Below are 17,179 nucleotides of genomic sequence, written 5' to 3' on the forward strand. Positions count from 1 at the left end.
ACAATTAATCCAGCTCTGTCATGTTTTCAGAACTCTCCTCATTAATTGTTGGTGAGAAATTATGAAGGCTGAAAACAGATAATCTTACACTAGCCACCACAGCATTATGCTTCACCATATGTTTTCTATTTCAGACTAAGCCACTGTTTCAGGCTCTGTAGCATAACAAATTTATACAGGTTAGTTGTATTTTTGTTTTTCTAGTTAATGGAAGATAAAAACTTTAGGGGCCAAGGCAGCTTATATTAATTGTCACTGTTTTGTAAGTGACAGTAATTTAAAAACTTTTTTTTTTCTCTTTAATTTTATGAGATAGAACTTTACTACTTACTAGTAAAAATACTGCAAGGTGCTGAGCCATTCAGTTATTTCCATTGAATTAGAGGAGAGTTGAAGGTGCTCAAAGGATGAGATTTCTAGTCTTGCTCAGTGACTTCTTGTTTATGGGCTACTGTCCCATATATAAACGTGGGTGGTTGTGTCAGTTTTTTCTTCACACATACTGTTTGGTAGCTTGATACTGATAAAAATAGAAGCTATTTAGCATTCCCTCAAATAATTTACAGCTCTTTCAAATTTTTTCTCATAGGTGTATGTCAGTTAGTATACTCACGCCTGAACACAGCTCTCTGTAATAATCAGAGATAATACACTCTACTGAAATCCTCTCTTTCATATTGTTCAAATTTGGATAGGATAATTGAACGTGTACTTTGTAGCTTAGTCAGTCCTTCATAGAACAAAGGCAGCTACTCACTTTTTTGACTTCAGAACTGCCCACGGAAGCAGAGTTTTGTTTTTCTGGTGACAAGTATTGCTTCCTATTAATTAGGCTTTCTTCTGCGGGCATCTGGGCTTGCTGCTGGCAGCAGTGCATCAGTGAATTAATGCGAACAAAACAATCTGATTTCTGCTTGATTTTTTTATTCTCTCAAATGGAACAACTGTTGAGAAAAGTGTTAAGACACCTAGATTTGTTGACTATAGAAATATTTCTTTTGTTTATAATTGTAGTAATACAAGTATAAATTATTTTGGACCCTGAGAGGCTTAGCCAAATAAAAACTCTGCTGTTTGGCATAAGGGAAACGAGGGTATGGCATTGTGTATAATAATTTGCATTTAACACAAAAGAAAGCATTTGTTTTTGTTAATTGAGTAACAAGGCAATAAAGCTTTGCCGTTTATTAATTTGTTAGCTTAGACTATGTTCAGAGTGAGTAATAAGGCTGTTTTGGAGTCAGGCATTTTGGTAAGATTGTGTGAGATTAAGTTGTTTTCATGTATGAACATTGTGCTGAAAACCCTGCAGGTCGCTGTGCTCTTAATGATGTTAACATCAACGCAATGTAAATGGAAATTGTTTTGTATCTAATGAATAGAATAAGGTATCCTAATGCATCTTGATACATTAATTTAAATCAGCCTTTAAAAGAGGTAACTGTAAGGAGCATGCTTAAACGGGTAATTCTTTTGTGATTTTCTCCAGTGTTGTGCATCTGCAGTTATCTTGCATTATCAGCCTAAGAAGGCCTTGAGTATGAAACATATAACAAACTGTTACCAATATTTTCATTTGCAAGAGTACTTCTTTCGTCCAGTAGCAAAAAGAAAATTAGCATTGCCTCTTGGTTTCTGCCGAAGCAGAACTTGTGGCTTTCTGTAATACTTTCAGTGTTTGATCAGAAATTAACCTGGTAAAAATAAAGTGCATTAATTGAAGCCTTTTAAGTCTTAATCTAATCTGACAGTCAATAAAAATGTAAGTAGACTTTATTAGTATAGCACTAATAATTCTGCCATTAATGGGAAGAAACTTGCCTTGGATTTACAATGCACTAATTCTTTTTCAAGCTTTTTCTATTTCTACTCTGGGACTAGAGGAGCTCAGAGGTATCTGATACTAGGTTATTTGTCTTTTTGTCTGCCTGTACGTATTTGCTGAGCCAGAGTTTATGGGAGACATAAAAGGTGACAGAAATTTAGGGAAGCCTCTTTCTTTTAGGAATCCTTAAACTCACTGCAAGCTAGCTTTTTGGCAACCCTTAAGAAGTTCCAGTTAGGCAAACTTTGAAACTGGGAAAGCCCTTCGCCTCTCGGAGTTGGCCTCTTACATTCCTTAGCTTGCTTGGGCTTTCTAGACGAAGTTACACTCGCTGGTCTGTAAATTAGCTTCCTTCCTTTATTAACATACTTGATGTTAACAAACCTAGAAAAATCAGCAGCAATTCTGTTCTCTTCTGTTTGCATTTCAGCCGGAATAGTCACAAGAGTAAGAAGTAATTCACTATGCTGGTCATGCTGTGGACTAGAATATGTGATTTTGATTGTCCTTTGCATAACTGAACATTTCTATGCAGCTGGATCAACCTTTGTTTTCTCTTTTTCTACAGTACCTACCTAACGCAATCAGACTCTGATCTGTGATGTGGTCCCCTGGCTCTGGACAGAACAAATGTATGATTTTACCTTTTGGGTGATTTAGCTACAGGACTTTGAATGACATCAGTGGGAGTTACGTAATGAACCTTCCTTTCCAGTTTTGCAGATCTCAGCCTTCTCATTCAATCTGCTCAACACTCATATTTTGAATCTATACTGTTATTAAGCATATACAGTAGTGATATAATGCAATATAGCTATTGTTGCTACCGTACCTCTAGTCTAGGGTTACGTTTTATTGTTGTGAATTACTGATATATTAAATATGCATTATCTATTAGATTGGAAGATTCAGCAAGTGTGTGTTAATCTAGTTGATGTAAAACCAGCTTCAACAGCCATTGAAGAAGTGGGCAGGTAAAAGCCTTCCACTTAGTGGCACAAGTTCTCTTTATCTATCCTGAGAACGTTTATTGCAGAGACAAGAGATGGTGCAGTTATTTTCATAGCATTGCCCACACATCTGTCTTGGTTATGGTAATTGCTAAAGGAGGAAAATAGAGAAGTTACCTTTGTTTCCATTTAATCCTTGACCTCTTAAGAGCCTGATACTAAGGGATTCAATTAGTGACAAGCTCAGTGGTAGGTTGAGTGATTCATCCCCATGTACTCAAATCTCACAATTCATCTAGAGAAATACCGATTACATCCACTTCTCTCTGCTTTAGCATCCTTCAGGTGAGATTTTTAATTTACTTGCCTCAAATAAAAGGCCTGTGCAGTTATTCTTTTTCAGTGACCAATCAATTGGGCTGTGTGTCTGTTCATCCACCTTGGTCAACATCTTATGAACTTGTACGACAACTTCAACTACATTGGCAAACAAGGGGAGGCCACAAACATAAATAGCAACTTTTGTGACTGGGCAGACAAGGAGGACTTAATTAGTGGATTTGTTATCTTCCTGTGAAGATACATGGGAAAGAATTCTGACAATGGGAAAGGATTCAAGTAGGCCTTGCAGTTGACCATAAGATGCAAGGCTGGAGGAAACCAGGCTTCATTAGTTCTACAACTACTGCTTGTTTTTCTTTTTCTTTTCCAGTGTCATTGTAAGAAATGTCATTTACTGACAGATATAAAGAGCTTGACTCTTAGCAATGTGGATGTTATCATCTCTTCTCTTATCTGCTGCTCACTGAGAGCCCTACCTGTTGAACATTGTGGTGAAAGCAAAATGGATAAGCATGACAAAGTCCAACTGTATTAATTCAGATGAAGTACGAGGTTTTGTATGCCAGTTTTAACATGTAGGGACTCAGGCCCTTCCATCTAGTCTGAGTATTTTTAGATATTTCTACAAACGTTGAGTAATCTTCACAGTTTCACTGGAGATAGGCCATGATGCCAGAATCAAAATTATTGAATCCCTAATAATGGACAAATCATTCCTTCATGTTGCTTGATACGGTTTTGGTCGGTCGGTGTTTTCTTAACAATTCAGCATTGCATTTTTTCCCGTGTTCCCTTTTGTGCAGAGGTGGAAAAGACGAAAGGTGACCCTCTCAACATGCAAGTGTTACCCCAGCAGGAATGACTTTCCACTCGGGTGTTTCTGCCAGCGGCTGAATGACTGCCTATTTTCTGCGCCCCTAAAGAACATGTCCAAACAGCAATGATTCAAACAAGCATTTGGCCACCAGCTGACACTGAGACCAGTTTGCAAGAGTCAAGGGGGTTTTGTCTGGAAAACTAACTTCCTGCCCACTGAGAACCAGGTGTTTTTCCCCTTACGAGGGTAGAGTTTCAGAGGGATAAGACACTGTGAGGAAACTAACTCCATGCAAAGATCATTCTCATCTCACACTCGTGTTTCACTTCCTTTAGAGCTTCCTTTAGCAGCCTGTAGCTTCTCCTAGGCCTTCTGAGCTTTCAGTTTCATCTCCAGAAATCAACATTTGAAAAAAAAAAAAATCAACTTGCTTTTTACACAACATGTAAAGTGCTTCCAGAATGAATGTAATATACATCCCCATTAAGAGTCCCAGGGGCAGCTTCTGGTGACCTGGGCCAGGTGGTGATGCCCGAGTTCCTGCCGGCTGCCTGGGCTGCTGCTGACAGGGTGTTCGGGGCAGAATCTCCAAAACTGTCAGCTGGAGATTCCCAGAGGAGGGGCAGTTTCTTCGATTAATTCAGACACGGTGCTGGAGGAATGAGGGAGAAGGCTGTGCACAGGCCATTTTGAGGCTGTGGGGCTGCGCTTGGGACTCAGAAAGACAACTTTACTGGGAGCCACAGAAAAAGCACATGGGATAATTTTTAAAAATTGTTTTAATTTTTAATCTTTATTGCTTTTGAAATGTGAGAGTCATCCTGAATTTGAAGCTGCTTTATAGTTCGAGCCACTCCAGTAATAACAGGGCAGGCTACTGTAGGTCTCCTAGCATTGAAGGTGTACATCTAATATGTAACCGTATAGCTTGCTGAAAGTCATTTTTACCTGAATTTGGGATGACCAGGTTACTTTAGGTCATTAGGGTAGTCATCCCAGGCCTGTAAATGGTGTAGTTAAACCAGTGGATACTATTTTTTCTATTAATCTTCCTAGAAAAGCCTTTGTAATCCTAATTTTCTAGGCCATTAGGGTAAAGGCAGATTACAACTAAAGCTGGTTTACTAACTTTACTCACCTTGGTTTTGCCCAGCCCAGATCTCTTCTTGTAAGTGTCATCTAACGTGCCTCGCTGTAGTTGGAGTCATTACTTCCCCCGGCGGGCTTTCAAATGTGTTTTCTGACATCTAGGCCTGAGCAATCTTATCTTACTGAGAAGTTAGATTTGGCTTCAGAGTTGGCCCTGGACTGCACTGCAGGTGGGACCAGGAATCCTCCGGAGGTCCCTGCCAGCCTCAATTATCCTGTGATTCTAACCTGCTCCCTCTCACGGCATCAAACCGCTTCTCAAGCACTAATTTATTCCCAGTTACACAGCACGCTGCAGCAGAGCAGGAAGGGCATCCCACCTGGGATGCCTAAACCTCCTTTCACCGCTTCACCTGCCTGTTTTGAGTTACGCCGCACTGCACGGACCCAGTCATTGCCCCTCCTGGCCGTGACCACCCTGCCCCGAGCGTTTCCTGGTGCTTCCATGGATCAGGCACGAGTTACAAGGCACATGTCCCCACAGTGGGCAACACCGGATTAGCGATGGGCTCTGGGCAAGGCAGGTGAGGAGCCTGGTGCCTCCTAGGAGCTGAGGGGCAAAAGGAAGGATGTGCTCCCATTCTCCACGGAAGCTCTCCTCGTCTGGATCACACGAATCATATTTTTTGCACCTGCTTCATTTGTTCCTCGGCTCCCAGCTGCTGACAAACAGAACCCTTTGGACTTTTTCACTCCTGGGACTCACGGTCAAACCAGGGCCATCCCCTGTGCCGGAGCAGGCAGGGGGGGGAAGCGTGCCCGCCCCCACCGACCCTCGCGCTGCAGCGCACCCGCCCCGAGGGGCTGCGCGAATTTTGCCGGGAGCGCTCTGGAAAAGCCCTTCCCCGCAGCTCCGCGGGAAACTTCACAAGCAAGGCTCGTTCCCGCCTCGCCGCCAGCACCCTGTCCCCGCCGCTGCTCACCCGGGGCGCGGCCGGGCGTGCCCGTGACCCGGCGTGTGTCCGTGTGACAGCCGCCTCCCCCCGCCGCCGCCCGGCCCCGGCGTTTCGGCGCGGGCCAGCAGATGGCGGCGCCGCCCCGGCTGGGCGCGCAGCCCCGCGCACGCCGCCGCCGCGCGAGCCGCGCTCCGGTTACAACCCTCCCCCGCCCCCGCCCTCCGCCGCGGTGTCTCCCTCCCCGCCACCTCCCCGCCTGTCACTACCACGCCGGAGAGCCACCATGGCGCACGGCGGGCCACGCGTGTCCGCCGCCGCCGCTCCGCGCGGGGCCGCCCGCCTGCCGCCGCTACTGCTCCTGCTGCCGCCGCTGCTGCTGCTGCTGGGAGCCGCCGCCGCGCTGCGCTGCGCGGAACCCTGCGGACCCCCGCGCCCCGGAGCCCTGACCCGCGGGGCGCGCAGCCCGCCCGAGCCACGACACGGCGGCGGGGTGGCGGCGGGGGACAGCCGCTCCAGGAGAGCATCCTCGGCGGCGGGCCGGGAGCAGGTCTCCCTCATCAGCACCTCCTTCGTGCTGAAAGGGGACGCGTCTCACAACCAGGCGATGGTGCACTGGACGGGCGAGAACAGCAGCGTGAGTGCGAGGGGCAGCGCGGGCGGGGTGGGGTGGGGGGTCCCTGCCCTTACCCCTAGCCTTACCCCTGCCTTGACCGTTGCTTTGCTACCCCGACTTGCGGGGCGCAGCCTGCCGCTGCCCCCTGCGCTCCGCCGGGCTCGCTGCGGCCGGACCGCGCTGCTCCCGCCGCCCGCTGACCGGCCCGGGGTGCGGGGATCCCCGCGGGACGCGCTCCGGGCGGGCGGCGCCCCGACGGCCGGTGAGGTGCAGCCGGGAGGGGAAGCGCCGCCGGGGTCGGGCCGGCCCCGCGCACCCCCCGCCACTTCCCCAGAAGTTTGGAAAGTTTGCGAGCGCGCATCCTGCAGAGGGGCCGGGTGTGCGGTGCGCGCCGCGCTGCGAGGAGGAGGACGAGAAAGGGGAGGAAGAGGGGAGCGTGGCCCCGGAGCGGCGAGGCGGTGTCCGTCTGCGATCGGCGTCCCCCCGGGGCTGGGTGCGAGGGTCTCCGGGTAAAGAGAGGCAGGGTGCGAGCTGCGGCGCGGGGATTAGCTCCTCCAGCCCCGCATAAAGTCCCAGATTACATTGTCGAGGCTTAATCGATTCACCTCGACTCAATCATCCCCGTGTAATCTTCCCCGCGCCGCGCTCTGCCTCCTCAAGCGCCGGGGAAAGAGAAACCCCCAAACAAAACAAAGATCAACTAAAACCCAGCCCCGGTCTTGGGGTGGCTGTGCGCGGCGAGTGCGGGTGAGCGGAGCGGCCCCGCGGGGAATCCGCCACGGCGCGGGCGCTGAGCAGGGTCCGGGCGGGCTTCACCCCGCCGGGGCCTGGGTGGGGGTCCCGCAGCCGTCCGGGAGCAGCAGCAGCTCTCCCAGGATTTTTACAGCCTCATCTGTCGATAAAAATCGCGCGCTGGGACCGGCGTTATTGCGTTAAGAGCATCGGTGCTCACAACTTTTTGCAGCTAAAGCAGCGTGCCTTGCCTTTATTATTTAATAATCTATTTTAGGCAGCAACTCTCACGGCGAGCACCTGTAATCTATTTTTAACTCATTTTCAATTTCACCTGGTCTTCATTTCTTTATGTATCGACCAATTAACGGTTGTGTATTTGCACGAGTGGTTTCAGAGATTTGCTGCTTCTAGTTTATCCTTCACTGAAACATAATAGCGTGACAGTGAGCGTCATAAGTAAATATTACATCGCACCTTGTGCCGTCTGTGCAGCTTCATAGGCAGGAAAATATTGTTATGGAGGCTCAAGATCAACTTTCTCCTGGAGGATTTTAGCGTATCTGGAAAACTCTTGGGTGTTTTTACTACAGTTCAGCTAAGCTCCGTCTCTGCTTGAACTTTGTGAATTTAGCATAAAGTTTACTTAAACTTGGCTCAGTTCAAAGAGCTTGTGTTGTACTTCTTATAAGCATGTGAATTATCATCCTTTCTCTAGGATCTCAAGTCCTGGTTTTTGTCTGTTTTGCTAGGGAATCACCCAGGATGTGGAGCTGCTAAGGCTGCGCTGGTGAAGGTGCAGTGATTCCCTTGAGCACGCTGAGTGCTTGTGTTAATGCTCTTGTATAATCAGGTGTCAGAGTTGGAGCCAGCATCATAAAGCTTGACACTTTCAAAAGCAGTTTTTGATGTGCTCAGGAAGGAAGCATAAGATGATGGCCATTTTCTGTGAAAAGAAAATGTTGCAAATCAGCAGTATCAGCTATTCTGATTCTGTTCTTCCTCCGTTTCTCTGCTGTTAGACTGCTGCCGTTTTTTTGTGGACAGTGCTTGCAGGCTGTTTGGACTACTTCCTTAAGAATTCAGTATTAAAAAGTTGGCATAAGTTCATTTTTTGACATAAAAGGCAAGTAACAGCTTTCATGCAAAGCGCTCTGCACTTCAAAACGAAAGTAGTAGAACCTTGCTAATCCACATTTATGACTGGTGGTCTCTCCGCGCCTCTCTGCAAAGATTTAATAACAGATGCTGCAGTGAGGGCTTGTATTGCTAAAATGTTATTATTTTTTTCACAGTATGCTACGGTTCACTTACTAGAATACTATCAGGTAGTCTCTTCAAAAGCAAAGGTAAACAGTAACTGTCAGAATAAATGAAAGTGGTTGCAGTCTTTGCTGCAATTTAGTTCTTTTTTGTTTGCTTAGTTACTGTCTACTAATTGAAGTCTTGCAGGATGATACTCTCATCATGAATGCCCGCAGACATTCTCTGTAGTATTTACATACTCAATTAGAAATACTTTTGCAGTGTTACTTAAAAAGTATGTTACTTACGCTGCTTGCCATCAGGTGATTACTGTCAAGCCAGACTGGATTTGAACGAGTGACCTGGTAATGAAAGACTTTGCTGCCTTAACTGCAAATGAGAGCAGCCTTTGCGCTGGATGTTTTACAGTATGACTGTCAGCATTTTTTTGCACCTTCTTGACTTGTTAGCTTTGTTTTATTGCACCCTTCCAGTAGAAGAGCTGATTTTAACAAAGGCTTCCCAAGAAAATTATTTGTAAAGACAGTCTGTAGAATCCTTTTTTTTTTTAAAAAAAAAAAAAAAAAAAGTGGAAGAAATACATCAAGTCCAATGGAAACAGGATGGACTTAAAGGCTTTTGAGAAAATTTTGCTGGCTGTATGTATGTGAAATTAAAGCAATTGAAAGTAAGTACCTGAACCAAAACATATTTAAGGTAATCTTGAATGTTTGTTTGTTGATATGGATATTTAGGTATGTATGTATTTATTTATTTTACTCTTCATAAGTGTTTGGAGGTAGGAACGCTAAGATCCAGTGCTTCTCAAACCTGGCACCTTACCCTGCGTTCTTAAATCTATGGCAAATCTTGCCTTGCCTCAGAAGCACAGGCTTGAGCCATGAAGCACTGTTCTGTCCCAGGCACATTGCAGCCAAGGAGAGGACTGTCATTCATAACAGTGGGGTTTTGGACCAGGCACTGTGAACCTCAGGAGGCACTAAGCAATCTTAAAGTGTCACCACACACATTTGGCACCTCATTGCAGGTACTCAGCGCTTTGTAAACCAAGGAGCTAAAGTAGTTCCTATACCCTTTACAGCTGCGCGGCTGAAAATTTGACAGTGATGGGCTCCAGATGACCATATATCCTCTTAAACACCTCACCTAGTAAAATAAATTAAGAAGAAATATGCAGTAGGAATATTCCTTTCAGCTCTGTGATGCAGAGACAAATAACCATAAAAGCAGAGGGGGCAGCTGCTTCTCTGAGGGATGTTCACCTGCATGAATAGTTCATTGAAAGTGCTACCGTGGAGTACTCATGTGTGTGGATCAAGGGCAAATAAATAAATTTGAAAGGGGCAGAGGTTAGGTTGGTGTACACATGGAGCTTTAAAAAAATTATTTACATCTTGTAAATCCTCCTGTGCCGCAATAATAGGAGCATATGATTTTTGGTTGCATGAGATGTCTTGAAAGAAATTAAGCAAGCTATAAATTAAGTTGATCTTCTCTCCACCCTCTTCTTTTCTTTACAGTAGATGTCTGATGGGGACTTTATTATCCTCTTGTAATACCTTTAGTTTTGTGAATTGGGGAAACGGTGGATTTGATAGCACAGCAGAGTATGTGGTTGCACTGATTGTAAAGTGAGCTTGAATAACTGGGAAGATCGCTACGCGCTTCTTCACTTTGTCAAGAGAGCGCTGTGCAGGGAAGTATGTAAATTGCTTCCTGTGTTGTGTCCTCATTACTTTTATTTTGTATTCTCGTAATTAATTATTTAGAAATTCCATAAATGGTAAGCGTGTCACTGACCTTTCTTGACAGTGGGATGCATAGTTAAACCGTCACTAGCGATGCAAGTCTTGCAAAGCTGCTCCTTGTAACATCAGGAGTGTATCTGGTTAGTGAATTCCTACAATTAGTATTTCCGCTCTCCGTCCCCTATGCCCCCAGAAATCTGTTGTGCAGTATTACTTTGAAACAAAAGCTCATGCAAGTGGAACTAATTTCCTTTCCAGTCTTAAAATATCATAAACTGAAGACGTGACAGGTGGGTGGTGCAGCGCACCACTTACCCTGGTAAGGGCTGGTGATTGACGTTTGCGTAACTGATAAATAGCATAGAGCTGTGCACTGGGATCCGTACAGGTAGTGTGCTTACAGAATAGCCTCTTACTGTGTTAAGCTAAATATGTATGACTAAACACACACTACCCTTTCTGACTTGGGAGAAACAGTCAATTGACAACAGCTTTTAAAGCCCCTGCTTTTCTTTAGAAGAGACCGTATAGTCAGCCCAGAAGCTTTTTTTTTTTTGTGCTAGATAAACAATTTTCTTTGCAAAACTATATTCTTTTGGACCCTCCTGGAGAATTCCCATTGTGCATTAATACTAGCTGATTTAAAAAAAAATCAAAGCCAAAACAGAAATACGGGAAGAATGAGACTTGTATTCACAATTGATTTTGATTCATGGGCTGCTCTTCATGCTGTGTGCAGACTGCTAAAGTGTTGTGCACAGGACTTCAGCCAACTAGTTCTAAGTCTGCAGTTTCATGGTGCCAGTATTTCCTTTTTTTTTTGTTTGTTATCAAAATACTAAGTCCATGCCGGCACTTATTTGTCCAGTAAGCTGGTGTCATGATCCCTCATAAACATGTAACTCTCTGTTACTGGAAATAAACATAAATATACACAGTTTTTTCCATACTTAGTATTTAGCAGCAGCTTATCAGAAAGGAAGGTTTATCGCATGTCTACAGAAATTGCTACACGCAAAACTTTAGCTGATCCAGACTTTTCTGTATTTGATATACAGATACTTTGTTTAATATAAAAAAATATTACTCTTTGAGATATAGTTTCACCATATATGATTTGTAGAGCCCAGTGATCACTAAATGTATTCTTCTGGCAGATATTTTATTTATTTCATTTTCTGCTTTGTTCAGTTTGCAATAAATTGGATCTGGATCTATAAAAAGCATTTACTTCAATATTACTGTAGCAGTATCTGTAATGGTAAATGTAATTATCTATCCAAACTGGGCAAAAGTCCATTTGTGGTAAGGTTTTGGTGCTGCTTCTCCAGAGTAGCCGGACTCCTTTTTATGAAACTAAAGGGAGCATGAAGTCAAAAATCCTTATGGCTCAGACCTTTGATAAATGGCAGATGTATTGCAAAGGCAGATTTCCCATAGGGAACTTTTTTTTAAAAAAATTCCTTGAGATGATAGTGCTATAAAAAACAAACAGAAACCAAACCCAATAATCATATTTAAATGGAACAGCAGAATCCTACACAGAAAGCACAATGATTTTAATCTGACTGAAGTAACTCAGGAGTTGAAGATTTTTTCCTTTTTTTTTTTCATGATATAAAGTTTATAGCTTACTTCATTCATTTGCTTCTACCAGCCTCTATTTTCCCTCTTCCAGCCCTACAACTTGCTACTCCTGTCACTGCCTGCTGAACTCTCTCCACGTTTCAGCAAATTCCAGCTGCTAAAGGAAAGTGAGAACACCTCTTTTCATCCCCTAAGTGGACACTTAAAATTGATACATACTTTGGTTAGTAAGTGTGTGTTTCAAACATGCTTGAAAGTCCTCTTCCATGTGCAGCCCTCCATACCTGCAGCCATACCTGGTTTTACCTGGTTTGCTGGTTTAATTGGTGTTACCTGGTTTGCTCAAGAGCAAGCTACTAGCAGCCTTAGCTTGAGTAGGTACTACTGTGCTGACACTGGGACGAGCTCCGAGAGTTTAAATCTAGGAGGGCAATTTAGCAATGAACACTAAAGACAGACACTGGATTGAAATCCTATCTCTGATACTGCTGATGTGTTATGTGTGCATGATAAACCAAATCTGGCTAATAATGGTCAGTAGATATGTGTTTAGGCTGTTGATAGCAGGTTCATATATCACAGTGGGAACATAATGCATTCTTCCCAAGCTTGACCGTGTTAGGAATCTACTGATACAGCTCTTTGGAGAAAGAAATTGGGATGTCCCTTTTGATTTTATTAAAATTCAACAGACTATTATGTTATTTTTTGAAAGAAAAGAAAGGGAAAATTATCAACTTTTCCAAAAAGAAAGTAAGGGTGTTAGCATAAGGAGAGATAATCTGCAGTACAATTCAAGTAGGATGCTTCTAGTTCCTGAAAGCACAACTTCATTTAAGCAAAAGCTGAAAGTATAGGTTGAAAGTAGTCCACAGTATATGACTGCTTGCTGTAGCTCAGCATGAAACTTCATGACCTGCAACATTCCGTCAGCATTTTTATTGTCATAGTCTCACAGTCTTTACCAAACATTCCCATCCCCAATCTCCTGCCCCAGTAATAATAATTTGAAACTCTAACAAATCACCAATGACAAAACCACTTTTGAAAGAAATAATGGATGGGATCCTTTGTCGTGCCTTACATCAGCCATCAAGTCTAAGCTTGGACTTCTGTAGTAGGAAGGAGGTGGAGATGGTCCCTGGATTGATCCCTGACAATCTCAACAGCCATGTTTGAGAAAGCTTGGATGAGTTGACTTCTGAAAGCACACATCTCTCTCTGCTTATTGGAGAGGGGCCTACATGACTAACTTTGATGAAGCACAGAATTTTTTTAAAAGTTATCCCTAACCCAAATATCTTGAGTTTGTTGCTGCTGCAGTTATTTTTTTCCTTCCTTCCTTACTGCAAAATGGCTGTTGGAGATTCAGTTCTGGATTAAGACTCTGTTGTGGTGGGTATTGCCCAACCCTGACGCAAAAAGGCAGGTGCAGCTCTGAAGATTTTATAATTACAGTTTTACCTACATACATCTCTGAGAAACAGAATTGTGTGCTTAAAGGATGTACATTGACAGAGATTACACAAAGGTTTAAGTTTCAGTCCAAGCGCTGCTCCAACAGCTGTTTAAGGATTTTTTTTTTTTCTGATGACTTGGAATATTCATACATAAGCAGTTGTGGGGGCAGGGCCTGAAGTTTCCCCTCCGAGTTGAGAGTTAATTAGGAGTTTAGAAACATGCCCACTCTGTGTGTATGTATCTGGGTATGTTTTTCTCTCTCTCTTTTGTCCAAACCAGTAGGTCTGCAATGTGCCAAGAAAAAGTGGAACAGTTTTAGCAGTAAGAGTTGTGAGTCTCTGTTCTGGCAGGAGATGCTTATTTCAACTCTTCATGCAGCAGGTGAGCACTCTGACCCCAGTGCTGTTGCGCAAGGGTGCGGAGGGCAGTGCCACCTCCCGTGAGAAGCCGTGTTTCAAAGGGAATTGCCACTGTGTGCTGTGAAATGCTCAGTGTCGTAGGTGTATCCTGGTCATCTGCTGGAGGCATTGGCTTTGGTAAGATGAGTGGAGAAGTGCTGTGCTCATGGATCATACTGGATTTCGTCAGCCCTGGGTGAGGCTGTTGTGGAAAGAGGAGAGATGCTGAGGCGCTGCTGTCTTGCAGGACTGGTGATGCTCTGTGCAGCCCTGTCTGTGAGCTCTGAAGCAGTGCTGAGGCATTCATGGTGATAACCTTGGGGAAATCTGAGGCTTGGCCAGAGGTGGAGCGGGAGGTTCCAAATGAACAGCTGTTGGGTTAAACTGAAGCTGAATAAGAGCACCGAGGAACTTTGCCAGTTACCTCACCAGTATCCTCTGCAATAGCACTTCCATTACAGAGGTGATTTTGTACCTCAGTTTCCTGCAAGGTGAGAATAACAGTACTTCCCTATCTCTTAGGGTTGCTGTTGCTCTAAATAAGCTGTGCACTTCAATATTAAAGTCATGGTTATCACCATAACACCTACAAGAGGCAGGACCATAGAAAATCACATCTACGGTTTCTTTGTTCCTTTGATTGTTTCACAGTACAGTCTGGGAGTTAAAGAAGAAAAGGCTTTCACAGGTTATGCAAACTTCTCTGCTTGTTCTGATGTTTGTTTTGATCAAGACTCCTTTTAATGTGTAGTCCAGTTTAATTTAAATGCCTAGACTCTGGCACTTCAAGATCATTGAACAGACTTAAGATTATGTGACTGAAAACATTTTCAGTGAAACTTAACCTATATTTAACATGAGATTTTCTGCCCTTGTTTGCCAGTATTCTGAAATAACTATGCTTCTTTCTCAGTGTTTATATCCTTCCTACTCTTCTAGACTATTAATTATTTCTCTGAATAACATTTATTTTGGCCTTTAAAATTTTCTTTCGTAACTCACTTTTGCTAGCTCTTTAATTGCACCATCTGGATAGGACAGTGCCTGCACAGATAGTACCTACCTACTGCGTATTTGACTGGCACATTTTCAGAAATGTACATACACACAGAGATTATTGTTCATTTCTAGCTTCCCTCTAATCTCTCTAATGTCCTTGTGATTATCTGTGTTTTCTAAAAAGAAAACCAGAGAACAGTAAATAGTTTTTTAAATTGTTTTTTTGTTTTTTTTTTAAAGATAAATGATAAAAACACTTTCCTCATTAGCAAAAAAGCTAATTTCTGTGGTTTTTGTGCAGTAACATTGTTAAAAATTTGTTCAAGTAGATGAAGTACAGGTATTTAATGTTTTTTTCCCAGTTCACTTTATGAAATTTGTTTCTTTCATGGTCTTTGAAGCTCGGTGGAGGTATGATAAAACTGCATGAAGTGTTGTAGAAGCGTATTTGCAAGCACCAACTATTGTGATGTGTCCTTCTTCTTACTGAGAAGCAGGCCTGTGTTTACTGGCCAGCATGCTCAGTTTTAGTAGATGACAAGTTACACTCTGTGAAAATACATTTTTTATCACTGGGCCTGTCTCTTGTCTGCTCCTCAGACTGAAAGAGGGAAAGAGCAGTCTTCCCCTTGCATGTGTACGTGCAAGGTGTGGTATACTGGGGCTCTGCTCTGCTCTGCTCTGAGTTGGTGGCGTTTAGGTGCTTCTGTAATACCAATAAATAATAATGTTGATGACTGAGGATTGAGCTGTTCCACCTGTAAATTTCAGCCATGCATAACCTGGCCTCGCTAACTGAGCTGCAGTAAAGAAAAGTTGCTTTTTTCAGGTACTGCAGAGCAGCCTGTTTATGGATGATGTGTTCCCATGCTTGCCTCCACCAGCAATTGTCACTGCAAGCCAGGTGCCGAACGGGATGGAGCTGGAGGGTTAGGGGAATATGTGGGAATCACTCTTTGAGCTTTGGGCAGCGTTTCACAGTGTTGAGTGTGACTGATTCTGAATAAATAGTTTTTTCTTCACTGAAAACACAATTGTATCAGGGGATGGTAGGTTTCCATAAAATCCTCCCAGTTCTAAGTTCAGTAAGATATTTTTCCTGTGTTTGCTAGCAGAAAAGTACCTTGTAACTTGCTCTTTTCAGAGGATTGGAGCTGCCTGCGAGTCTAAGGCATCTAAATCTGCAGCAGTACTTGTTAAATCTTGCCATTTACGGAAAGCAGAATATTCTTTTCTCGGTTCTTCTTTTATCCTCCTAGGCATTGTGTTGGGTGTTCAGCATAAATAGACATCAGTGTTAAAACAGACAGAGGTAAGAGGGTTCCCTGAGGGAACTTGTGAACCCTTTTTGTATGGGCAGCTCTTTTTTATGCGTGGTTTTTGAGAGGCTCCATGGATGAGGCATAAAAACAGAAATAAAACAAAGAAAACCAACATGTGCCAATGACAGGTGGACTACTTTCTGGATGCATAGAGATATCTTTGCCAATCAGTTACTACCACAAGGCAGTGGGGACCCATCAGGATGTAGTGCACATGCACAGCCCCCCAACATACAGCCTGTTACAGAGCTCATGAGGTGAACTCTGGGGAGATGGGTAGCAGCAAATGCCTGGAGATGCCCAGGGACCTGGCTGATGATGCTAGAGACCTGTAACCACATGCAGTTGGGTGGCACAGAAACACTAACACTCTTTTGCCCAACTTGCCTCAACCTGCAGTGATTTCCCCAGTGGGAAGGGACGTCAAAATCGAATGACTGGGATCTGCTATGTGTTTGTGTGTTTGTACTTACAGGCTCTAATCTCAATGATTCTTAACTAAATAACCCCCCGTATCCTACTCCATGACAGGTTGGTATTAACATACTTCTGTATCCAAGTCCCCAGGTGGTTTTTAGGGTGATCCCACTGTGCTCTTTCTGCACACTTCATGGCACCCTGTTGAGGCTACTGGGGGTTCACATTAGATTTGGCTCCTACTTATTGGTTTGTTGATATGCTATGTAAACATCATTCCTTCTGGCCTCTCTCATTTTAGTCTCGTAAACTGCAAAGTTTAATTGATGTGTTATAGGACTTTGGAGTCTTGGGTATTGTAGTATTTTATGTGATTAGAGCATAGAAGCAAGCAGGCACATGAATGAAAACGCTTTCCTTTCCCAGTCTCAGATGCCCCCACGCAGTACTAGAACTTCATCAGAATTGCAGCTTTTGATTAAGAGGGCCATTTCTTGTTTTGCTAATTTGTTTTGCTTTTAATCAGTGGTTTCCTATGTTTCCCTGCCTCTTACCCAACCACATAATGGCAAGCATGTCAAAAGGTGTCTGTTGCCTGGAGAGTGGTCTCGAAACGTGTTCTTTGCCCTGAATGAGAAGTACAGACTGAACAGAAAC

General features: G+C 43.8%; 1 protein-coding gene across 1 annotated transcript in view; it reads left to right on the plus strand.

Moving 5' to 3' along the window:
- Positions 1-6,262: 6,262 nt before the first annotated feature.
- SORCS2 (sortilin related VPS10 domain containing receptor 2) overlaps positions 6,263-17,179 on the plus strand; it is a 576,005-nt gene continuing 565,088 nt past the window's right edge. The window contains exon 1 of the mRNA XM_086747245.1: positions 6,263-6,613. Coding sequence (XP_086603371.1) covers positions 6,263-6,613 — 351 coding nt within the window. The remainder of the gene's footprint in view (positions 6,614-17,179) is intronic.

The sequence above is a fragment of the Chlamydotis macqueenii genome, chromosome 4 (assembly GCF_036417535.1).
Source record: "Chlamydotis macqueenii isolate bChlMac1 chromosome 4, bChlMac1.mat, whole genome shotgun sequence".
Lineage (NCBI taxonomy): Eukaryota > Metazoa > Chordata > Aves > Otidiformes > Otididae > Chlamydotis > Chlamydotis macqueenii.